Genomic DNA, 26,972 nt, shown 5'->3' with positions numbered 1-26,972 from the left:
CTACCAGTGAGCCACAACCCCAGCCCTAATCAAAATATATATTTAAGAAAAAAAATTTACTAGAGACAAAAATATACATTACAGTGTGAAAAGATTAATCAGGAATATGTAACAATTATCAACATAACAAAAATCTAATAACAGAGCCCCAGAATAGATAAAGAAAAATCACAGAAAGAAATAGAAAATTCAATAATATTTGTCAGAGAAGTCTCAATAATTGCTAGAAAATAGAGACAGAAAACTGGCAATGATGCAAATGAATTAAGCAATATTATCAATCAAACTTGAGTTGATGAACATCTACAGAATTCTTTATCCAACAAAAGAAAAACATGTATTCCTTTTTTAATATTTATTTTTTAGTTACAGTTGAACACAATACATTTATTTTATTTATTTATTTTTATGTGGTGCTGAGGACCAAACCCAGGGCCTTGCACATGCTAGGCAAGTGCTTTACCACTGAGCAACAACCCCAGCCCCGCCCCCCAGCATATATTCTTTATAAGCCCCATCGAACATTCTCCAGGACAGACCATGTACTAAGCCACTAAACAAGTCCCAATAAATTTAAAGGAATTAAAAGCATGCAAAGTATGTTCATTAACCATAATAAACTAAAACCAGCAACAAACAAAAACTTGGAAAATACATGAATATTTTAAAATTAAAGAACATTTCCAAATAATACATGGATCAAACAAGAAACTACAAAAGAAATGGAAATTATTTTAAGCTTAATGAAAATGAAAACAACATCTCAAAATTTAGGGGATGCAAAGAAGTGTTTAGAGGAATAATTTATAGCTGTAAGCATCTATATTGAAATGAAGATCTCATATAACCTAAGCTTCCACCTCTTAAGATGCAATCTAAAAAATGAAGAGCAAACTACACAAAAAGAAAATGGGGGAATAAATGAAACCAATGGAACAGAAAATGGAAAAAATATGGAGAAAACAAATTAAATAAAAAATCAATTCAAAATCAACTAAATTATGTTACACCCATGTAAGAATATACATAGTGAATCCCCTTTTAATATATAATTATGATGCACTAATTAAAAATAAAAGAAGGAAGACCAAGAGAATAAAGCAAGGGGATCAGAGAGTGGACAAGGAGAGGGAAAGGGGAGACACTAGAGAATTATATTATATGCATGCTCAAACATATGTCACAATGAATCCCACTATTATGTATAATTATAAAGCATCAAAAAAAACATTTTTAAAAATCAGTGCTTTGAAAAGATCAACAAAACCTACAAAATTCTAGCTAAACCAACCACAAATGGCTAGGGATATAGCTCAGTTGGTAGAGTGCTTGCCTTGCATGATGAGGTTGTGGCTTAGTGGTAGAGCACTTGCCTAGCACATGTGAGGCACTGGATTTGATCCTTAGCACCACATAAAAATAAATAAATAAAATAAAGGGACTGTGATCATCTGCAACTAAAAAAAAAATTTTTTTAAATATATATGCTCATTAGCTAGGAGCAGTGGCATACACCTGTAATTCCAGAGGCTAGAGTCAGAGACAGGAGGATTTCAAATTCAAAGCCAGCCTCAGTAATTTATCAAAGTCCTAAGCAACTCAGTGAGACCCTGTCTCTAAATAAAATACAAAAAATGGCTGGGGCTGGGGCTCAGTGGTTGCATGCCCCAGGGTTCCATTCCTGGTACCCCAATAATAAATAAATATGTTCATCTTCTCAATAACAATTTGCCTTCTTTTTTGTTTTGTTGTTTGTTTGGTTGGTTTTTTGTTGCTGTTGTTTGTTTGCTTATTTGGAGACAAGGCCTTACCATATTGCTCAGGTTGACCTTAAACTCATAGGCTCCACTGAGCCTCCTGCTTCCACCTCCAGTTTAGCTGGAATTACAGGCAAGTGACTGCATCCAGTATTTTATCTTCACTTGTGAAAGTGATTTCAGCAAGATACAGAATTCTCAAAAGACACAAGTTTTATTGTTGCCTTTTTTCTTTCCCTAAATTAAAGATTTTTCTTGGCTTCAGAAAGTAAGATTTGAAGAAATAAATAATGAGAAGAGGCAAAGATGTGGACAAGTGAGTTAGCAAAAGAATGCTAAGACTAAGTAATGAAAGAATGTAAAATAAGTATTGAGGGTCCACTTAAGATCTGGAACAACAAATTCTTAATGATTCAATCTGTATATAAAGTATGATTTCTTCCCACATATCTGCTTGGGTATCTGCACAGCATGGAACTAATCTGACCTAGCTTCTAGATTACATTACACAAATTCTATATTCTATTTCCTATATCACTAGATCATTTCATTTAAAAGGACTATTACAATCTCCTGTCACAGCTTTGCCTCTTCTCATTATTTATTTCTTCTAATCTTACTTTCTGTAGCCTAGGTAAAGGCGGGCCCTTTATCAACAGTGTAGGTCAGGGTATTGTTCTCCCTCCAACTATCAAACCAATAAACTACAATAAAAATCTAATTTAGAGTTCTTTGTCTCTAATCTCTGCTTCTATTCCTTCTGGGTACTCAGTTTGTGTTCTTCATTGCCTTGCAAAGCCCATTTCTCTTATGAGAAAAGGCTATCACTAGTCTGAATTCATTCAAAATAACTATTTCATAACAAGATTTTACTGTATTTATGGGCTTTTTACCCACAAGCCAAAACAAAAAGAAAAGTGTGCTATAATTAATCAGAGAATGATTTAATCACACCCTGTACAATTCAAAATTGATTCAATTGTGTATACCTCTGGCTATTCTGTAATCAAGACCTTTCTGGTTAACTATCAAGAATAAAGCAGAAACTACTAAAAAGTAAGAAAATTTCCTATAAAAATCAAGACAATAGTGATGTTATAGATCACCATATCATAAAACTTTCAGGTTTTTTTTTTTAACATCATGCACACCATTTCAAAGTACTGAAATAAAATGATCAAAAAGGTAGGGTAGTTTAACCAAAAAGAAAGCCTCAACAAATTTCAAAAAACTGGAATAATTCAGACTAATTCTTAATAATTTAGACCATGGAGTTAAGCAGTAACAAAAAGATAATCAGAAAAACTCCAAATCCCAGAAAATTAAATAATACACTTATGATATACTTCTAAGTAATTCAGGGATACAACAGGCAGAATAATGAAGGATCCCTAAAGATGTCCATGTCCTAATTGCATAATCTATAAATATGCTGCGTTACTTAAAGAAACCTTTCAAATGTGATTAAGGTTAAACACTGTGAGATATGGCAATTATTCCGGATTACCAGAGTAGCCCCAAGAAAATCATATGAATTCCTAAAATCAGATAATCTTTCCTGGGTAAGGGTCAGAGTAAGATATAACGGTCAGAGGGATGGAAGACTGCTGACTCTGAAGAAGGAGGAAGACCAAAAACCAAGTGTCTAGAAGCTAGAAAAAGCAAGGCAACAGATCTCCCTGAGAGTCTCCAGAAAAGGATGCAGTCCTGTTCGTACCTTGACATTAGCCCAGTGAGACTCACGTCAGATTTCTAACCCCCAAACCATAAAATAAAAATTTGTGTTGTACATCATTAAGTTTATAGCAATTTGTTAAAGTAGCAACAGAAGTGAATAATATGGGATAAAGAAAAAAGTCAAAACAAAAAGCAGAAAATATTTGAACTGAAAATAGTAAGTATGTGGCTAAAGGAGCATTTAGTAGAAAGTATATAATCCTACATGTGTGTTGAAAAAAACAAAGGTTAAAACTCAAATGTCTAAGCCTCTAACTCAAAAATACACAGGTCAAAATAAATGGGGGAAAGGAAATAAAGAAAAGAAAGTCTTAAATTAAAAACAAATATATAATCTTTTTTAAAAAAGTTAAAAGTTAAGTGCACACCTGTAATCCCTGCTTAACTAGGGAGGCTGAGATAGGAAAATCACCAGTTTGAGGCCAGCCAGCCTGGGCAATTCAACAAGACCCTCATCTCAAAAAAAAGTTAAGAGTTGTTTCTTTTTAACATTAATTAAACTGATAAATCCCTAATATAACTGATTCAAAACAAAAGAAAAATGACAAATTACCAATATCAAGAAAGATCCAACAGACATTAAAGATGTGAGGCTACTAAAACAATTGCTACAATTAATAAATCTGACCATTTGTGTGAAATAGACAAATTTCTTGAAAAATACAATTCACAGAAATGACAAGAAAGGATATCTTCCTTTATGGATATCCTATTTCAACAGTTAAAGAAATGAATCCAATATTAAAATCCTTTTCATAGCCAGGTGTGGTAGCACACACCTATAATCCCAGCAACCCTAGAAGCTGGGGCAGAACGATCTCAAGTTCGAGGCCAGCCTAGGCAAATTAGCAAAACCCTGTCTCAAACTTTTTTTGAGATGAGGGTCTTGTTGAATTGTTCCCACATTTGTTAAGTATACTAAATGTAGAAGAACAACCCTATTTTCTGGTTATGTAAACTATGAGGTGAAAGCCATGATGTCTACAACTATCTCTTAATTCACCGTACATATATATGAAAAACAAAAATATACATAAATCATGAATAAATCTCAGCAATCAAATCGATAGTATTTTAAAAGAATAATATATAATGTATAATACATACACAACTGAGTAAAGTTGTTCAACACTCCAAAACCCATCTATGTCAACTCTTAGGTCTGGAGGACATTGGCAGCTACACAATTCAAATTTTCCCACATAACATCTCAAAAAACAAACAAAAAAAAATCAAGAGAGCAAATAAACCCACATTCGACCCATATTTTTAGCAGTATTAGAAAACAAAAAAATACCATGACTGTGAAGATTATCTGTAAACAGAGAAATAAACCAAATTACAACAGAGCTCCCAGGGCTCCACTGTCACAGGTCAGTGATGTGGAGAACAGGAAGAAAAAGCTTAAGGGATTTCCTGAAGTGGGGACGGGGACATAGAGGGGCACAGAAGACCTAAACCAAAACACATGAAAAAACTACCCCTAGAGAATTGCACGGAAGATGATAGGAGACCCTCATCGTTATGCAAAATTACATATAAGATGGTGTGAGGGGGAAGAAAAAGAGAGAGAAAGAAACATGTCACAGTAGATTGGGTAGAAAAAGGGGAGGGGAAGGGAGGGGGGGATAGGAAGGGCAGCACAATACAATAGACACTAGTATGGCCCTAGGTATAAACGTGGCTGTATAACCAATGTGATCCTGCAATCTGTACACGTGGAAAAATAAGATTAAGATTACGTACCCCATTTGAATCAAATGTATGATATGTCAAGATCATTGTAATGTTTTGAGCAACTAATAAAAAATTTTAAAAAAAAACTACCCCTAGAAAGAAAGTCCAACTAAATGCCAAAATATTAGTATTTTGCAACACGGGCTGCAACTTATCAGTTGGAAGCACAGTTTACAAAGAAGGGCCTGGACTTGAGTGGAACTACAAGTAAGAGGCTTGGTAAAGCTTTCTTCCTGGGAAAGAATCAGACTCATGAAAAGGAGCCATACCTCTGGAAGATGTGGCAGTGAAAGACTGAAGCAAAAAGAAGGAAATGAGAACCCAGCCATGCAAAGAACAACAAAGAGAAGAAATCAGATCTCATCCACTCAATGCTATTAAGAGATCAGAATAACAACTACCTTCAGAGAAGGAGAAACTGGAAGGGGAGATGAGGACGCATCTACAGTACTGATCAAGTTCTGCTTCTTGATCCAGTTGCCAGTTGCATGGGAGCTTTCCTTGTGGGAAAATACATTACACCACATATGATATGTACTTTTCTGTTTATATAATTATATTTCACTTAAAAGTTTTAAGAAAAAGCTATGATGCCTGTTCTCTAAAGAATTATAGTTCAGGAAACATATAAGAGAGAACACATAAATAACAAAGCAATATTTTTTAAAGGCAAGGAGAGAAAAATAATAAATGGCATTGTTGAGTCAGTAACAATAAGTAAAAGATGACATTTTAATTTGTTTGTCCCTTGTACTGGTCTATTCCTCCCACATTCTATGTTATGTTCAGTTCATGTGGTTCATCACAGAGAGTTTTGTCCACCTTCCCAGAGATGACCAAATAACCTATGCCTAACTAGGTTAAAAAGGCAAAGGTGGAAACACAAGACTCATGCCTGGCCAATCCTCCTAGGGGCCTTTGTTACAGAAAGCTCCCTCTCTCCTAGGATCCTGAGGAGCAAATGAGAGAAAGGGAATACCAAGTACATGGTATGAACAGAGACAGCAAACAGAAAGGCAGAGCCCAGGTAACATTTCTTGAACACCTGAATCAACCTGTATGTAACCACTGAAACACTAATTTCTGTGAGCTAAAACACTCTTTTCTATGTTGAGCTTCTTTGAGTTGCTTAGGTTTTTGTTACGCATAACTGAAAGAGTCCAGCCTAACATAAAATCTAAAAGAAGGACTGATCTAAGTACAAGGTAATTTAAAAGGCGACTCTTTTCATTCGTGAACATCAAGAATAGAGACTCTAATGTTCTCTCTGAACCTATGAAACAGTTTCTTCTGAGTTCACTGCATTAGTAACTGCTTTCTTCTATTGGGTCAACTTTTAAGAAAGGAAAAATCAGAATGCTGATGGGAGGGAAAGACAGAAGGGTAAGTGGCAAATTTAAATTATTTCAAATCTATTTTTTTAAACTCAATTTTAGTTCTTTAAAATGCTTTTTTCTAGCCAATTTCAAAACTGTCAAGAGCTGAAAAATTCCCAACTAAGGCAATTAACTGAATTACAGTGAAGAGTATAACTTGTTTTTTAAAAGGCAGTGGGAATTTTCAGACAGAAACATTCTGAATTTGTCTTATAGTGCTTCTTTGACAAAATCTCAACAATCTCAAGCTCCAGATGAAGACAGACAGAAAAATTCAGATTCCAAGAGCAGTCCTTCTTTTCCAACTATATGACAATGATAAAAGATACTAAGAGATACCAAAACATACAATAGGACTCAAATTTAGGATATAAATCTCTATGGCAAATGTGATTTATCCTAGAAATGTATGAGTGGTTTAATAAGAAAATCAATATAAATATACATATTAATAAAGCAAAGGGGGGAAAAGATAATCACTTCAATTGATGCAGAAAAAGCGACTAACAGAATCCAACACCCTTTCATGATGGAATATTCAAAAACTAAGAATAAATGGAATTTCCTTAACATTATAAAGGACACCTACGAAAGACCAATAGCTAACTTCATACTCAATGGTAAAAGATTAAAAGTTTTACCCCTAAGTTCAGGAACAAGACAAGGATACCTGCTTTTTGAATATTCTTCACTGTACTGAAAGTTCTAGCCAGAGCATTAGACAAGAAAAAGAGAGAAACAATATTCAAATTAAAAAGGAAGAAGCAAAACTATCTATATTCACAGATACCTTACCCTATATATAGGAAACCAAAAATCCACAATAAAAACAACTAGGGCTAATAACAAATTCCACAAGTTGCTGCGTAGAAGATCAACATACAAACCCCAGCTAAACTGATACACGCTAGGAACAAATAAAATTTTTATTTATTTTATTACTTTGTGTATGTGTGTGTGTGTGTGTGCACGTGCGCACACATGAGAGAGAGAGAGAGAGAGAGAGAGAGAGAGAGAGAGAGAGAGAGAGTGTGTGTGTGTGTGTGTGTGTGTGTGTGTGTGTTGTCCTGGGGATCAAACCCAGAGTTTTATGCATGCTAGACAAGCACTCTACCACTATATCCATTATATCCCCAGGCCCGAAGAGAAAAATGGAATTTTTAAAATTCCTTTTGCAATAGCATTCAAAAAATAAAATGCCTAGGAATAAATTTAATCCAGGAGGTAAAACTTATATACATTGAAAACCACAAAAATTGCTGAAGAAAATTAAAGAAGATATAAACAAGTTAAAAGACACCTTGTGTTCATAGATAAGATTTAACATTGTTGAGAGATAGCAATACTCCCAAAACTTATAGATTTAATATAATTTCTACGAAAATTCCAACTGCCTTTTTTTATACAAACAGAAAAAGTAATTCTCGAATTTATATGAAATGTCAAGGAGACCTAAATAGTTAGAATAATACTGGAAAAAAAACTCAAAGGGGTTCATAAATTTAAAAATGCTAGAAGTCAATGCATTTGAAGGCAAGATGATCACACCACGATCATCCACTAAAAATGTAGCTCTCACTTTTGCTGGACTTATGCCAAATTGGGCAATAACTTAAAGTCAACTAGAAAATACTTTCACAATACCTTCTGAGTTAACAAACACTGTAAATAATTCAAATAAACCTCAAAGTTGTGATTTTTCATTTCTGAAATTCAACAATACAATATCATATGACTTTCTTCCCTTTATCAAACCAAGACTGATAACCTTTCTCAGGTTCATCCATTCTAAAGGATGAAGACAAGACTATTCTGTTCATTTCCAAATATTTGAGTAATTCTTATTCAAAAGAATAAATCAAAGGTCTCAGCTATTTTATACAGCACTTAACTATATATTCTTATGAGTACACAGAGACTAGCCACATTTAAAGGGACTAAACATGTTCTAGAAACAACCCTGCAAAGTATAGCTCAATTTGGAACTAGTTTAAGTGTCTCAAAAGAAATATGGAAGTAGACATGAGTTTGTGGTTTCACCCAGGAAGACTAATCAAGACCCAATGAGAAACACAGAATGATACAGTGTTCCTGAACACATAAGGTCACAGTTTTTGAAAAATGTATGGATAGCCCTAAGAACCTAGCACACATCTATCTAGGAATAGGGCAATTATGAAAAATGGCTTGGTGTTGCTTATTAAACCATTTAACAGAATAAGAATGACAGAAAAATGGTTTGCACCTGTAAGCTGAGTACTCAAAAATATCAATAAAATTTTCAAAGAAAAATTAAGCATCAATGATATCTAGGAGGTCTTTTCATTATAAATTTCATCACAACATATGTAAGAGATTTCAATGTAAACCAAGAGAAAAGGAGAGGAAAGAGGACAGGAGGATAAAGAACAAATAAGGAGGACAATGAAGATGAAGAAAAGGATTAGAAGATCTTGGCATTTTTACCAAATTTTTAAAAAGTAACACGGATAGCTAAAGCAGCACATCTACCAAATATTTTCAATGAGATAAATACTACCCAATCATGGATCTTATTAACATACTATAGAATTGACAAAAAATCTCATTTTGAAGATTCACCACTCAGTAATATTTTATATTTTCACAAGAAAAAACATTTTATATTCCCTATCACAGAGTCTGATACATGTGAGTAATAAATGCTTACTAAATGATCAACCTGGTGGTAGCTGGGTGAATAAACAATGGACGATGGGAAAGAATGAATATTAGGCTTTCATTTCTATGACAAATTACCTAACGTGAACAACTTAAAAGGAGGAAAAGTTTATTTAGGCCCACAGTTTCATAGATTCAGCCTAAGGTCAAATGACTCCACTACTCTGGGCTCAAGGTGAGACATAACACCATCACAGAGAAGTACTCAAGGCAACCAGGAAGCAGAGACGAAAAAGGGAAGGGTCTGCAGGGAAGGTGAGCCCTTCCAGGAATGCCTCCAGTGACCTACTCCCTCCATCATGCCCAGCCTTCCTACAGTTACCACCAGTTTAGTCCACTCAAGCTAGGAAGGACTGATTAGGTTAAAGCTCTCATATTCTAATTGTTTTTCCTCTAAATATGACTGCATTAACACAGGAAGTTTGGGGGGACACCTCCTACCTAAACCGTAACTATATTCAAAACAGCATATTTGATACTGGAGAATTGCTGCTTCTCCATTTGAAAAAACTTATCTAATTAGGGGGTAATGTGTGAGAAGTAGCACAATATAGTGGAAAGAAGACATTTAGATTTAGAAAACCTAGATTAAAGCTCTGGCTCAACTCTAACTGGCTGTGTCCCTGAGCAAATTGCTTCATTTATACAAGTCTTAGTTCCTTCACCTGTAAAATGGGGATTACAATAACTACCTTACAAACAAGCAATTTTGGCATCTGGAACAAACTATACCAAACCAGCTCTCAAATCAATTCTGTAATTCATAATGTAGCCCACAGATGGGTATTACTAACAATGCTCACCATCTGGTAGCTTCCTGTTTTAAATAATTATTCTTGCTAAATAGGTGCCAAGCTTTTAGAATCATTATATTAAATGTCTGTACCCTCTAAATTTTGGTACCTTTAGACAAAGCACAAGTATGACCAGACATGGTTCAGCTTAGGGAGTTGACCTGAAGATTAAAAATAACATAAGAAAAACACCTTTTTACTGTGACAGGCATGTAATAGATAAGTTGTTACTTAAACATTCATTAACACCTTTATGCAGTCCATTTGCCACTGTACATTATCACAACTATTCCAGGAAGCCCACCATGAGAATACAGATTAATCATATCAGCATCTTGTAGTAATGTATAACAAGATGGATATGAAAGGATGGTATTATTTTAGTAATCTCTCCAAAGATTCAATTGACTCCTTCTACCTTGACTTTTAGATTTTCTCTCTTAAGTCCATAAAGACCTGAGAGTCCATGGTGCCATTTCTAGATTAAGGAATAAGAGAAGTGTCAGGTTCAAAAAGAGAATCTGAAGTTACCACTATGCAGGCGTGCTTCTTTGCTGGATGGGCAAAGAGAACCACTGCTATTGTGCTTTGCATCTAGTCTCAGCTGCACAAACTCCAATTAAAGAAGAAAAACATCAAGCCACCTTTATCAGATCTACTAACAATCCAGATAAACTCCTTTAGGATGAATAGTTTAGTAGTGAAGTAACAAAATTTTCCAGCTCCCAAAATCTCTGTGTAAAGTGTTTTTAAATAGCTCTGAAAGATTATTTTCTCTGGATTATCAGATATCCAGATAACTTTTGTGTTCTATCTGCTTTTATTATAAACATGCTAATCCAAACCAAGATCAAAGGAATAACTGTTATAAAAAGAGTTAAATTAAAATTATCTATTGGTTTTACTGATTCTAATGATGTTTCAGTAACCCTGGAACAAACTTTCCCCGAGGAAACATCTTTTCTGAGCATAAATGCCAAATCAAATTCACAAGCTAGAGCCCCAATTTTCCCACAAATTAAAGGATAATGTCCATGTCTGTTAGGTGGTAGACTTTTAAACACAATACACAGACTGGAGTTAAATGTACAGCCATCAGGATTGAAACAGAGGTTCTTTTATATATGGGTTAAAATATTAGAATTCTTAAGATGGCAGCTTAGTAAAAACATAGAAAGTAAGTAAATAAGAAATGAATAATACTATCATATTCTAAATAAACAAAAAAAGGACTAAAAGCAGTTAGTCAATTATTTATACTTTTGGGATTCAATAGCACATTAACAATAAAACCCAATCCAGAACAGGACTGGATACTATGGTTTCAGACAGACATGTTAAACAGGAGAAATACGTTTAAATAGTAAAAATTCCTTAAGATAAAGGTCTAGTAGGATTAGTGTCAAGTCCCAATGGAGAAATAATTAACCACCATAACCAGCAAAGTAACTAAGTGAAATATTTTTTGTTATTGGTTGATATGTATTTAAAATTCTCATTTTGAAGCAACGATTTTTATTTTTCTGGTGCCATCAAGTGGTAACATTATGAAGTGTTCAAGATTAAATGCAGATAACTTTTAGACAAAAAGATGGCACTCTGATGTGTTCTATCTATGTCAATTAAATGCCAAGGATGTTTTAGCACATAGCACCGGAACATCAGAGCAGATTTTTTGTAATTAATTCCCTCTTTAAACTCCCAAAGAACAGCATGGTAGGCAAATCCAAGAACCTTTTACGCTCTTGGTTTAAAAGCCTATTTTATTTTATCTTTTCATTGAGAGTAAAAGCACTAGAGAATCTCTGTGAATACTTCTGAGGAACAATGCAGTCAAGTAAGAAAAAAAATTCTTATTCGTACAAGAGACTTGGAGATGTGTTGACTTCATTGAAAAAAAAAATCCCATTTTGGGGGCTAGGGATATAGCTTAATTGGTAGAGTGCTTGCCTCGAATGCACAAAGCCCTGGGTTCAATCCCTAGCGCCACAAAAAAAAAAAAAAAAAAAAAAACTCATTTTTGTAGATTAACTGATCAAAGTATAGAGTTAAGTACCTCTGATAATCTCACTTGAAGTTCAGTAATTTCTCATTTTCATTCTTGTTCCTATATAAGATTATACAGAAGATATAGTCATATGTACATTTTCCCCCACATACCAACATAAGAACATGCCGAAACATATTAATGTAGATAAAATTGTACCTTGAACACCTTCTAGGAGTAAATCAACTCCCTTCCTATAAAAATCAGAAGCAGCTTCATAGTCGTCTTCCTCTTCCTTTTTTAAAGCCAGCTTTATTAATTCTCCTGCTTTCTCCAAATAATCTCTCTTGCCAAGCTTAGATTTTAAACTGCCAGGAAAGAGGCTACGACTTTCCCGTTCTTCTTCTGTTTTGTTCTGTTCACTGTCAGAAGCAACAGCCCCTAATGCTGAAGAATCCGAAGAAAGATTGAGACCAAAAGTTCTACTGGGAGAATTTTGATTGGAAGCCATTCCATCATCTAATTCGGCAAGAGAATCCACATCAACAGTAAGAGATATCAGATCACTGTCACTGGAGAAGCCTAGAAATATGATCACAATAGTAAACATATTAAATTGAGCATCAGCCAAAAGAATACAAATCACTCTAGCTGTTCATTTTTTCATACAATCCAATTCAATTAGGAAGGCTGTAATTTACTGATGGAAGTCAGTGTCTAGCAATTTATTTGAGCGTAGTTCATTTACTTTTATACCATCTCTTTATAACCCTGGAAAACAATTTGCTTACCTTAATCACCAAACTAAAATTGAAGACAAGCTTTGATCTAGCCTTGTTATCAAAACCAAGATCTTGAAAACTGTTGCTTGCTGTAAACAACAGCATTATCATAAGGCACAAAGGGTAAGAGTTTTGGAGTCATACCAAAAAAGTACTTCAATACCAGTTCTTAAAACGTACTGTGTGACTAAGAGGAAGTTCCTTAAATTTTACTTATTGGGCAAATTTCTAAATGAGAAACTGTTAATGCATATGAGCCATAATAGACTATCATGAAATTATAACCACCATGACAATTAAATAAAAATTATATAATGATTAAATAATGCATCTTTAGGTATGCCTTCAGGTACCCATGCACATCTGGAAAATGTACGCTATTAAGATTTTTTAAAGAATTGAAATTTGGGCTGGGGTTGTGCCTTAGCAGTAGAGCGCTTGCCTAGCACGTGTGAGGCCCTGGATTCAATCCTCAGCACCACATAAAAATAAATAAATAAAACAAAGGTATTGTGTTCAACTACAACTAAAAAAATATAATTTTTTATATTTATTTAATTGTAAATTAACAGTATCTTTATTTATTTTGATGTGGTGCTGAGGATTGAACCCAGTACCTCATACATGCGAGGCAAGCACTTTACCACTGAGCTACAGCCTCAGCCCCCTAAAAAATAAATATTTTTAAAAAAAGAATTAAAATTTTAGACAATTTTGTTTTGGTCTGTTTTAGAAACAAAGCTGGACTATATTTGTAACTTAGTTTTCAGACCAAAAAATAAAAAATGAATAATAAATTCTACTGAACTATTTAATATTTAAAAGCAAGAATTTCTTCTCCCATTTAATTAATTTCATAGTAAATTAAGCATGTTCTACAAGAACAGACAGCAAACTTTCTGGCCTCAGAACTTCCTTTCACATTCTTAAAAATGGTGATTCCAAAAAGCTTTTGGGTAATGTGAATTGTATCTCTAAATACTTACTAACATCGTATTGATACTAAGAAAGACTGAGAAATACTTTTAAATAAAACATTAAAGACCACTGATAAATTCTATGAAAAATAACCTCTATGTGACAAAACAAAAATATCTATTGAGAGAAGATTTTGGAAAATCTTGGTAATGTCCAGCTTAAGAGAAGATGAACAGATTCTCATATCTGATTCTACATACCATCTATTGTCATATTTTTTTTTGGTCAAAAGATATGAAGAAAATGTCACATAGATATACTATTGAAAAAGAAACAAGTGTTTTCGTACTCTTTTCAGATTACTGTGTATATTGTTCTTTAATAAGACATCAAAACTCCACAAGCAATAGTTTCTTAAATCTAGCTGTACTGTGAAATATAAGATTCTATCAATGAAATGTCCATTTTTATTACATTCAAATCCATTTGACTATCTTGTATACTGAATGAATCTTTTACCCATGCTTAAGTTTGTGACAACAAATTGAAAATACTGGTTTACTGAGTTACACAGATCTTCCAAATGTTTTCCCCACATTTCATTATTACAACATTCAAAATAATCATAATTGTTAATACCATCACCAATCTCATCAGAAAATCCTTTAAGTATATGGAAGTTGTCAAACTCAAAAGCAGCAAACAGAAATGATCCAAAACTCTTACTTTGGGGTTGAAAATTCTAATTTTATCACTGGCAGTAAACACTATCAGTTGTTTTCCTTGAAGTGTCAGCTTACTTCAATCACTTTCAAGAAAAACTTTGCCAAGTATACAAGTTTGAATAACAATAGTTTATCAATTGTTGTTTCAAGCAAAATGGTGTCCCATTAAAAAATAAATAAATAAACAAGTGGTTTGGCTCATAACTTCAAAAACTACACAAATGATTTTCCTCACTACATACTGATAGTTCAGTATGCAAAGGGCTTTATATGTATCTTTTTTATTTTGTCATGCAGAATATTCAAGAAGACATGTACCCAAAGGCTGATATTTAATAAAATTAACAGTTTTCACTGATTTATCAAAAACATTCTTAAGAAAAATCAGCATTGGTTTTACTACAAGTATATGCAATGTTTACTGCTGAGTCAGGCATCACTGTCCTGATTCATGCCTAGACATAGCAGTTTCACCCCCACTGCTTTTGCATAATCAGTTCAAATGTCAACACAGTGGAAAGGCAAAAAATATCCTAATACTATTATCTCTTCTATATTTTTGCCTGTGGAGCCCCTGAAAAGACCTTAAGAATATCCAAAGGTCTGAAGACCACATTTTGAGAGCCTCAGATCTACAGCATTATATAGGAGTCACAATTGTGTTTTATAAAAAAAAAGAATTTAGGAACGCCTATGAGACCTGCATCACAATTGAATATTAACTGCTAAGTTTCTCTGAAAAGAAAATACATTTAAAAAAATTATTTCCTTAGGGTTAAATGCTAAATCAAAACTAAAGATGGAAATCCAAAACTGAAGTCTCTGCACTTTTCCTCCTAATATTCCAAATAAACCACTCTGTAAAGTGGGAATTCTCTATATCCAGAGACTAGGATAGGTATTCTCATGTAAGCAATATATTAAGCACCTTCCATAAAAAAAAACTATGAATGCATAAAAAAAACTGAAGGTGGATTAGACTTTACAAATGTAAGATCAGAGATCAGTAAACTTTTTTTTCTATAAAGGGTCTAAGAGAAAATATTTTAGGCTTTTCCAACCGTATGATCTCTGTTGTAGCTATTCAACTTTGCTGTTGAAGCACAAAAGCAGCCATCATCTACATATAAATGAATAAGCATGGCTTTATTCCAATAAAACTTTATTTATGGATACTGAAATTTTAATTCCATATAATTTTACATCACAAAATAATATGTTCAGGTGTTTATTCAACCAAAAATGTAAAAAACATTCATAGCTCATAGGCCATAGAAAAATATGGGCCATTGTTTGCCAACCTCTATTATAAACTCAAATTGCTTACTTAACATCAAATAAAGTAAGTTAGAGTAAAAACATATAACTGGCAACTAAGCTAAATTTTCAAATCAGTTTTAGACACTACTTTGGCACCCTGACAATATATCCTTGTTTTCTTTTCTTTTTTTTCCAGAAAACCTTAGAATCCGCACTAAGTATTAATTCTGTTCCCCAAAAGCAACAGATTCCATTAAACCCACAATCTCAACTGGAATTCATTGGACCTAGTGAAAATCATTTCAGTTCCCTGACATTTCAGTTATACAGGCAGTACTCCATAACCAAAATCTTTTATAGCAATCTTAAAAGTTATTCATATTACTAGGCTTTTTAATGTTTTATGTATTTCAATGCAAATTTATTTCCTTTAATGATACCAAGTGGACTAGATAATCTACTAATACACAATTTAGTTGAAAACAAATGTTCTGGTTTATACAACTAATCACAAAAGGAAGGAAATGCTGTGTTACAGATCTTTTGTCTGTTCTCTGATGTCTTGTCACTGTAACCTTCATACCATCTATCACATTGTTTTATTTCATGCTTTGCTGCATTTTCCTTTCTAAGAAGAAGAATAATACCAAAGGGCAAGGGGGTAAAGTTATGTGTACTCAGTTTCTCGGCTTTTGACCACAAAAATCTAAGAACATAGAAATACTTCCTGTTATCTTTGCAACCTTATTTTATTAGCAAAGGGAATCATAATTAAATGAAATTAGATCAGAAAAGTAAAACATTTAGGGAGAAAGTCAGATAGCAAAACTAAGTAAATAAATATTATACATAAAATGTTTACTTCTCAAATTCTTCCTAGTTTTAAATGAAGAATCTTTAAAGGCAAGCAAACATCAACAAAAATACTAACAGGTTATGAAAAGGTGTTTTATTTTGTTTTTCCTTTTCTTTTTCTTTTTTTTTTTTTTAAGCCAAATTGGGGAAAACAAAGAGAAGTAAAAATTTTGATTTCTGGTTTAACCTTTCTGGGAGACAATTTAACAAAGCATATCAAAGACACAAGAACTGCTTATATTTTTCACCAAAGAAATTTGGCAATTTATGCCAAAATCAATCAGAGATATGCAAAAAGATCCATGTATGAAAATGTTCCTCATAAAAAGTAGTGAAAAATTGGAGATAACAAATTCCTAACAATAGATTACGATACCTCCCTATGATTAACTATTATACAGTTTTAAAATCATGTTGTAGAAGACTTTCAATGTTAATGTTTTCATGATATATAAAAACAAATGGCAAAATAGTATGGATACTATAATTCTAACTGGAAAACAAAGACTAAAAAACAGTCTAGGAAGATACACTAAGTATTAATAGTAATTTTTCTCTGTATGGTAAGATTACAGGGGATTCTATAATACAGAATTTCACACAATTCTTTGTGTGCAAAGTCCTTAAGCTTGGTATCTGAAAAATATCAAAAAAAGATGCTGCAAGAGTTAAAAAGTGGGAATTTGGTAATAAAGCTATATGAACATTATTTATAAAATATGGGTCCTCCAACAACCAGTGGTAAGGAATTCCAAACTTTAAAAAGAAGGCAGATGTGATTACAAAGACAGGTGGGTTTACTCCTGACATTGCTCCTTCTTGCCTACCTTATTCCTTTACTTCTCCTGTTAAGCGGCACCTGACCAAGTTTGAAAAGCATAACCTTACCACATCTCCTTGATCACTCACTGCCACTATTCATCTTGCACTACTTGTGGACATCTCTCTTTTCCATATTTGAGCAATTCCTAAATTCCATTCTTACCAATGAAATACTCCCCAACCTGCTCACAGAGATGATTTGTTTGTTTGTCTGTTTGTTTGTTTTCAGTGCTGAGGATGAAACACAAGGCCTTAAACATGCTAGGCAAACACTCTACCACTAAGGAAGTTAGTTCACTGAGGGTATATCTTTGGAAAGGATACTGGGATCCTAGCCCCTTGCCATCTCTTTGCTTCCTGGCCTCTATGAGGTAAACAGTTTCCTCCACCATGTGTTCTTACCACGTTAAACTGCCTTGACACAGGCCCAAAAGCAACAGAGTTGACTGACCATTGACTAAAGCCTCTGAAACCATGAGCCAAAATAAACCTTTCTTCCTAATAAATTGTTTACATTAGGTATTTTGCCATATTGATAAAAAGTTTATTAAAACACATTTTAAAACTCCCTTTGCTTTTATAGCTATGTCATGTATATGTGTGTGTGTGTGTATATATATATATGTGTGTATATATATATGTATACACACATATATGAATATACACATATATGAATTCAGTACCTAGTTTATTCACCTTATATCCTAAATACATAAGCTTAATACAGTGTTTGTTCAATTTTTAGAAACTGTGGTCCTATAGCTTAACTTGTTTTACATAAAGCTATACATAAATTTCACACAGAGACTAAAACCCACAAAGAAAGTTAACAAGTAAGATATGGGGAGCAACAAGCAAATAATAAGGTCTCTATTTAGATAAGTAAAAGAAACATGCAAGATTAGGCAGGGCAACCACTGATACTTGATATAATACAGAGAATATATGTCAAAGTTAAACCAACCTGAAGTCAATCCATCCTTACAGGGGCCCTCTAGGCCACCACAAGAGTAAAAGGTGCCTCCTTCACCAACATCATCAAGTCAGAAACCTAGGCCTTTGGGGGAAGTGATGCAAGCGGGGGAAGTCAAAGGTTCTATGAAAGCGTTCTGCCTCCAGGTTCATATCACAGAGATTCCAGTCACAGGGCTATTAGAGGGCCCCAGGTGACTTGTTAAAAAGCAGCTACAGACAACGAGGGGTTTATTTAGCATCCCAGTTCACCTACCTACCCTCACCTCTGTGCTTTGAACTGCTTAGAGTAGGGCAGTATAGCGAAATCTGTCTAGGACACCAACTCTGAAAGACAGGCCCCAGGGGGAAAGGTTGAGCTGTCACAGGAAAAAAATCTTTATACTATAAGCTATCAGAAATCCGCATTTGAAGACCATCTGTAAAAAGAGATCAGTCTCCTTTAGTACAACAGGTAGGCTCTCATGGGTGACTATATATAAAATACATGGCCTCATTACTATTAGCTGATAACCTTCACTAAACTCTGAGGTTCAAATATTGCCATAGTCAACCAAAGGGAATTTCTACTTGTCCTAGTAGCAATCACTCATGCTTCACACACAAAGCAGGACATCTAACCAGCAGAACAGAAGTTACCTGGAGGTAGAAAACACAGAGATCAGTTTCCATTAAGAAGCCCTAACAAATATGATTTTAAGTGATAACCTACATGTAAAGCTTAATCTAGTTGAGATTCTTGCATTTGTTGCCACATTTGTCACTTAGTAATAGCTACTATTACTAACAAGAACCATTTCCTTAATGTTTCACATGTTTAAAAACATTCTTGGGATATGTCTATGCCTCACCCTTGAAAATTTATGAAAAGAGCATCAATATCTGATGTGCATTTGGTGAAAAACTAAGTTCACAAAACAATGTATGAATCATAATTACAACCTAATACTGTTATCATAAACAATAAAGCTCTATCACTTGGCTTCACTTTCTACCCAAAGAACTTTCATTCTGCTACTCTTTATAACCTTCTCTGGACTCTAGCATTTCAAAACTGCTCCCAGTGGTCATGGAGGTCACACTGCACTTTCTATACCACATATGTATCCTCCCTGCCATAAAATTAAATCTGAATTGCAAAATTTAGTTCTGGGAGTGTTATCAAATACCTGTAATGCTTTAGATACATGGTTTAAACCCTTTGAAACTCCAAATTTTTAGTTGTAAAGTAAGGGATTTATATCATCTCTAATGTTTCTTGTACTCTAAAACTCTGATTCCTTCAACATTTTATGAACTTTTTATTATTTAATCCATATGACCCCTAACCATCTAATATCCAATACTATTCTCAACAGCCTTGGGTTTTTAAAAGTCAATACTTACGATTTGCATCATCTGTTTGTTCTTATATACTTACACATACTGACATATTCTCTCTCATTTGTGCTTACCATTAGAAAAAGGAACTATTCTTTTTCCCTATTTAAGCTTTCCCACTAAAGAAAATTCAATTAATAAGGGGAAATGAATAAAATAAAGATGGGTAAAGAAGCACTTAAAAGGAAAAAGAATGTCTTTAAGCTGAGTAAACCAATATTAACAATATAACCAATATAACACAGAAGGGTCTAGAATGATGTTAGCTGTAAGACAGAGCTCTCATGGTGCCACCTTGTGGACATTTGTTGAATAAAACTCTAACTTTTCATTCGACTTTCTATATTTTGTCATATTGTATTAACACCCTGTACTGCACAGACTTTAAGTTAAACTATTTTTCTTTTCTTTTTCTCCATGTACTGAGGGACTGAACCCATTAGGCACTTTAACCCTTTAAACTACATCCCTTTTTATTTATTTTTTAAACAGCTGGAACAGGGTCTAGCTAAATTGCAGAAGCTGGCCTTGAATTTGGTATCCTCCTGACTCAACTTGGTCTTCTAAGTCACTAGGATTACAGATGGGCACCACCATACCTGGCTTAAAATTTATCTTAAAAGCAGCCTTAATCGGTCTATTTAAGAATATCCCTCTTTAAAAATGATTCTGCCTCAAAGCATAAGCTTTTAAATCCATTAAATAAAAACAGTACATGTAATCAAAATATAAAATAAATAAGATTTCTACAAAGAAAGTTTTGATCAAATTAAATAATTATATGGATGATAGGTGTCCCATGAAAGCTCATGTGTGAGATAATTCAAGAAAGCTTAGAGGTGAAATGACTAGGCTATGAAAATCTTACCTAATCAGTGTGTTAGTCCACTGGTAGGGATTAACTGAGTGATGACTATGGGCTGGTGGGGTATGGCTGGAGGGATTGGGTCATTGGGGGTGTGCATCTATAGTACATACTTTGTCTGTGATGAAGAGAGTCTCTCTGCTTCCTAGCCAGGTCCTGACCTGCTTTCTTTTGCCACACTCTTCCACAGTGATATTCTTACTCACCTTGAGCCACAAGAAATGGAGCCAGCTGTCAATGGATTGAGACCTCTGAAACCGTGAGCCCCCACATAAACTTTTCCTCTTTAAAATTGTTCTTGTCAGGTCTTTTGATCACAACAGCAACAAAGCTAACAAAATAGAAAATGGTACTGGAAGTGGGGCTCTTGCTGTGACTAACCTGACTATGTTGTTCAGAAGCTTTTGGAGTTTTTTAAACTTGTGGGAAGAATTTTGGAAAGGTTAGTGATAAAAACTGGGAAAGCTTTAGATTATAAGTGGACATAAGGATAGCCTTAGGCCTTAGGCCTTAGCCCAAGTTTCTCCATTTTAAAAACTCCACTTTTAAACCTGTAGTCTCACGCCTACGGAGCCCTTCAATATGATCATCAGGCATAGCCCTGACATAAACAAGTCAATTCTCCCCACCCTGGCAAGCTGAGAGTGAAGTCTCTTTCATATGCTCCTTGCCCGATAAGAGGAAGAGGCAAGAAAATCAGGGTGGGTACCACAAGACCAAATGCTTTAACCCCAGGGCAAATGACATCACTGAGAAATCCGGTGGCAGCAGATAGGGATGAAAGGGTGGTCAGAAGCCCCAAGATTTAGTGTAAATGATGGAGCAAATGAACAGACATCCAGCCTGCAGACACGGACCTTCATGCTGGAGGGCCTAATGAAGACCTAGACTGACATCCTAACTCTTCTCATAATTTGCCTGATCTTCTGCATCTTCCTCACTGCTCTCAAACTCTACAGCCACATCTTGGCCCTGGTGAGAACTGCAACTTCTCCCTATGACCCTCTCCTCAACCGGCCATCAGCTCCTCCCCAGGAGAAGCCTGCCTTGGTTCCTGATCGGATCGCCATAGTCTGAGTAAGTGTGCATCTGCTGGACTTAAAGCCTAAGGCTTGAGACTTTTGATCTGACACTTGAGCTTAGCATGTAGAGGGAAATGTCTGTCATGAGCCTATCAGATTAAGTGTGTTTGCAGTGCTCAGAATTAATCTAGAATTGTTTTCTGTGAATTGATTATGCCTAGCATTAAGGATTGTCATTTTCTTGATTAAGAACCTATAGAAGGGGGAGCATGAGAGAAACAGATGAACTCTAGATGGGGCAGAGGGGTGGGAGGGGGCATGGGGTTGGAAATGATAATGGAATGTGATGGACATCATTATCCAGAGTACATGTATGAAGACACGAATTGGTGTGAACATACTTTGTATACAACCAGAGATATAAAAAATTTGTGCTCTATATATATAAAGTGTAATGCATTCTGTGTCATTTATAAATAAAAAATTAATACAAAAAAGAACTTATAGAGTGAAATTGTATTTAGTGATTTGAGTGATTAAGCATTGAAAAGGGCAGAAGCGCATGGACATTCTTTATTTCTCCCCCTGACAACATAAGTCACACCTTTTGCCCATCCCAACAGTGGAATATAATGGGCCATTCTACTGTGAGTTCAAAAGACCAGAATGCCAGTATCACAATGGACTGTAAAAATTGTTCTGATGAGAACTGAGAAAGAAAGGAGTCAAGGAAATTTGACCAGAGGCTATTCGTATTACATTCTGGCTAAGAAGTTGTATTTTGCCCATGTTCTGAGGCTTTCTTTGAAGCTGATTTTAAATGCCATGGACTTCTTAATTTGGTGGGGAAAATGTGTAGGCATCATAGCATTCAGTTGGTGGTATGATTATTGCTGTTAGCATTTAGCCAAATTTACTGTGATAACTGGGAGCATGAAGATTTGAAAAAGCTTCACTTTGGTCAGAAAACTGCCAGTAAAACTAGTGCTAAGGAATATGTGGTAGTTACAGACATTATAGCCACTAAAGAAAAGATAAATACTTTGACCAAAAACAATAGGAGACATGGCTTGAGGGCATCTCAGGAACTGGCAAGACCATACCCATCTCGGGATGAAGGGTATGAAAGTAAAAATTCCTTTGAGAAAAGACCATGGGGGCACCCTACTTGCACAGGAGGGCCTAAGAAGATGTTTCACCATGCTCAGCCAGGCAGGCAATCAGAGGCTGCGGCAGCCAAGATCCTAAGAGGTTTGGCTACTGCTGAGGTGGCAGAAGACCTGGCATCAACCAGGTAGTACTGGTTCTACAGGAGAGCGGGATGCTAGAGTTAGGGGGTCATGGAGGCTTCCACTGAGATTTCAAAGGCAGGCCTGGGAAGCCAGGCAAAGTGCAGCAGGGTGGGAGTTCCTGCGGGCAGCTCCTGATAGGGTGATACATGAGTTGTGAGAAGGAAGGCAAGTTTGCAGGGGAGACCCCCAAGATTAAGAAATGACAATACTGGGGAATATCTGCCAATGAAAGCTGCAGGAATTGAGCACAGACAAACCAACAGAGAAGCCATGTAGGCTGCAACCAGCAAAGCCACAGGGGCAGAGCTACACAAGCCCTTTGGAGAGAATACACAATGACAGCAGATACCAGCAGATGCCAGCAGATGCCAGACACAGAACTACAGGACTTGTTCGCCAGTTGGATTTCAGTCTTGTTTTGATCCCATCCCTTCTTTCTATGTCTCTATTTCTCCCTGGTAGAATGGAAATGTTTATTTTGTACCTTTATATACTGGATACATGTAACCTGCTTTTGATTTTTACATGTAACCTGCTTTTGATTTTTAAGTCTCCTTGGAGACTCCAAGTTGGACTTTTGAGCAACGCTAATGGGATGGATACTCTTGTAAATGGATTAAATACACTTTGCAAATGTGAAATAAGCAAAAGCTTTTGGGGGCCTGGAGTGGAAATGTTACCGGTTAGATGAGAAGTGTCCCCCAAAAGCTTATATATGAGACAATACAAGAAGGATTAGAGGTGAAATGATTGGGTTATGAGAGCTTTAACTCAAAAAGTTAATTAATTCCCAGACAGGGATTAACTGAATGGTAAATGAAGGCAGATAGGGTGAGGCTAGAGGAGGTAGGTCCCTGGGGGCATGCCTTACCCATCCTCTCCCTCTCTTCTCCTCTCCTCTCTTCTTCTCTCTCCCCACCCCCCTTCCAGGTACCCTGTCCCTAGCTGTTTTCCTCTGCCACACTCTTCCACCATGATGCCTGCCTTACCTCAGCCCCAAGGAATGGAGTCAGCTGTCTGTGAACTAAAATGTCTGGAATCATGAGCCCCAAAATAAACTTTTCCTTTTAAAACTATTCTTGTCAGGTCTTTTGGTCACAACAGCAAAAAAACTAACTAAAACACTTTCCCCAATTAGTCCTCCAATATTTTAATTATAATCAACACTTCAGTGTAACAGTTTAACCACAATCTTTGTGCTTGTCTACATATAGAAAAGAATTGCCTTTTCATCAAATAAACACATAAATCTTGAGCTAAATGTCATTTTACGGAAACCCTTATAAAAATCAGCAATATATGCTATCCTCCAAAAATATCTGCAATATATTATATATATAATATATATGTGTATATATATAATACATTCTATACCTCATTTAATCTAAAATGGCTAGTTAGCTGGGTACCAAGATGTATGCCTATAATCGTGATTCAAGAGATTAAGACAGGAAGATTGCAAGTTCAAGGCCAGCCTTAGCAAATTTAGTAACCCTAAGCAATTTAGCCAAGACCCTGTCTGAAAAAAGAAAGCAAAAAGGGTTAGGTATATAGCTCAATGGTACAGTGCTCCTGAGCTCAATCCTCAGCACCAAATAAATAAATAAATAAATGGATGGTTTAAGACTGCTTAATAGATCATTTCTTATCTCCATCAGTGTTACAATGAGTACTTGTGAGTTCTTAATTCATAATTCACAGACATCCTCCCCACTGAACTCCCTCCTAAAAAACTGGTAGATTTTGCTATTCCAAGGCACATCTAAAAATCATAAGATCTGGGCTGGGGGATATAGCTCAGTTGATAGAGTGCATGCCTTGCATGCACAAGGCCCCAGGTTCAATCCCTAGCACCACAAAAAAAAAAAAAAAATCTTAAGATCTGCTACATACAATAAGCCAATCTCTCATATTCTGCTTGTGGTTATGATCACCTAATTATTTTCCCTTATTTGCTGCATGAAGCTGGATAACATCCCTCCTAAAACTGCAAAGGAAGTCAAGTAGCGTATTAGGAAGAGGAAATGACACAGGTTACCAGATGAGACTAAACCAACATCAAAGGCACCAATATCAAGGGCAGCATGGCAGTAAAGCCACCTGCATCCTTCAAACAGGCCAACAAATGAGAGAAACATGTCAAGATGCTCAGTTCCCATGCACCATCTGGGCAGGTTTCCACAAATATCATAGTAACTTCATAGCTAAGTTTAATTCAAATAAAACACAGAAGCCTAAAATGGAAATAAAATGTTAACTATCAATTATATCTCCTCTCATCTTTGAGAAAATATAGTTTAATTGCAATGGACAAAGGAGATAAATAATAACCAACATTTCTTTTTAAAAATGCAAAACAATGTTAACCTTTTGTCTAAAAATCTACAGAATAATTTCATAATGTTCAGCCTCATGCTAAATAAAATACAGTTGCTAATTTATCACAAAGTTATTGATTTCATGACATCTCAAAGGGGTTTCTCTATTCTACTGTACTATAAAACAACTGTAATTTTAACACAAAAGGATATATCCCAGATTTTCATGTTTCCATCACTACTTTGATTCCATAGTAAATTAGGATTTGTTGATTGCATTAATGTGATAAACTTGGTATGTGGCATGATTTATATATGGTTTGTCCCAAAAAGGCGTGTGTGCTGGAAGCTTGGTCCTCAGTGTGACAATGTTAGGTGATATAACAGTTAAAAGAACTTAATGAGAGGTAATGAAGTCAATGGGGACATCATCCTCAGAATAAATTAATGTAGGTCTCATGGGACCCCAATTAGTTACCAAGTGGGTTGTTGTAAAAAGAACTAGACTGACCCTTCCCCAGTCTCTAGGTTCCTGTCTCACCATATGATTGCCTCTGCATGAAGCTGTTTCCCCTCCTTTAGGCTTTTCCACCACATTATGACATAGCCATGAGGGCATTTACCAGAGGCTGAACAAATGTGCTGCCCAACCTTGGACTTTCAGCCTCCAAAACCATAAACAAAATAAGCTTCACTTCTTTATAAAGTACCCAGTCTCTGGTATATTGTTACAGCAACAGAAAACAAACTGCTATGTCTTGTCTTTCTAACTGCAATTAAACAATCTTGAAAAAGAGCAGGCTGTATTAAGATTTACCCCTCTGGCTTATTCCACCAAGAAACAAATTCTTAAGTATGTAAAATGACAATCCATTTTTCAGACATCATTTGAAATACTACACTCAAAGAAACTGTTATGGAGTAAATCATCTCACATTTCGGCTCTAAATCCAAACTAAAAGCATTTGTCAATACCTTTACGATCCTCCATTTCACTGCATACCTATGGGGCTTGGTTGGATGTCACCTTTCTTGCTCTGTTGCTACAGAATGCCCTTTCCTGTGGTTGTCTCTGTATTTTCCAGACTTTTTACAAAGTAAATCTTCCACTTTCCTATTATATCAGACAATCTCATGATATTTACTACTCATTTTCCCTCTGAAATAACAATGAATTTGTAAGCTTTTTGACAATGCTATCTATCTGTATTTGTCAACTTAGGTGTCTTGTTCATCAGGATTAATTAGCCAGACAAAAAGGCTTTTAAAAGGGATGGGGAAGGAAACATAAGCATTAACAGCATTTCCAGTTTCATACTCTTCGGTCTCATGAACCACAGATGTTTTAGAGATAGTACTGCAGTTGAAACACTAAACTTTAGTGACAGGATAAAATGTCAATATTAGTTTTAGGTGCATAAGTCTTTTTCTGTGTTTTTAACAAAAATGTTGTCCCCATTTCTTTCATAAAAGGAATTACACATTCCTAAGAAATAAGTCCTTCCAAAGAAAATACATCTTTTTTGAAAATTTACAGGTAAACTCTAAAACAACTGCTTTGGGAGGGTTATGGGGTAGTCCTGTGTTATGCCTGTGATCTTGGTATAATTACTAATACAGCACTGGCTTTAATTCTCAGAAGTATCTCAATTTGAACAATAAATTGTAGGTTC

At 35.2% G+C, this 26,972-nt stretch overlaps 1 protein-coding gene across 6 annotated transcripts in view; it reads right to left on the bottom strand.

Annotated features, from left to right (window-relative positions):
- Positions 1-26,972, bottom strand: part of Rps6kc1 (ribosomal protein S6 kinase C1) — a 205,860-nt gene that overhangs the window by 109,009 nt on the left and 69,879 nt on the right. For 2 of the 6 annotated variants that reach the window (XM_021729167.3, XM_005329411.5), the window contains exon 6: positions 12,308-12,670. The exons of 2 other annotated variants lie outside the window; for them this stretch is intronic. In XM_021729167.3, coding sequence (XP_021584842.2) covers positions 12,308-12,670 — 363 coding nt within the window. Of the gene's footprint in view, positions 1-12,157; positions 12,209-12,307; positions 12,671-26,972 lie in introns of those variants that run through there. 2 more of the 6 variants (XM_078022796.1, XM_078022797.1) reach the window with 1 other exon arrangement.

The sequence above is a fragment of the Ictidomys tridecemlineatus genome, chromosome 10 (genome assembly GCF_052094955.1).
Source record: "Ictidomys tridecemlineatus isolate mIctTri1 chromosome 10, mIctTri1.hap1, whole genome shotgun sequence".
NCBI lineage: Eukaryota > Metazoa > Chordata > Mammalia > Rodentia > Sciuridae > Ictidomys > Ictidomys tridecemlineatus.
The sequence above is the reverse complement of the archived record's forward strand: the minus strand, read 5'-3'. Positions and strand labels throughout refer to the sequence as shown.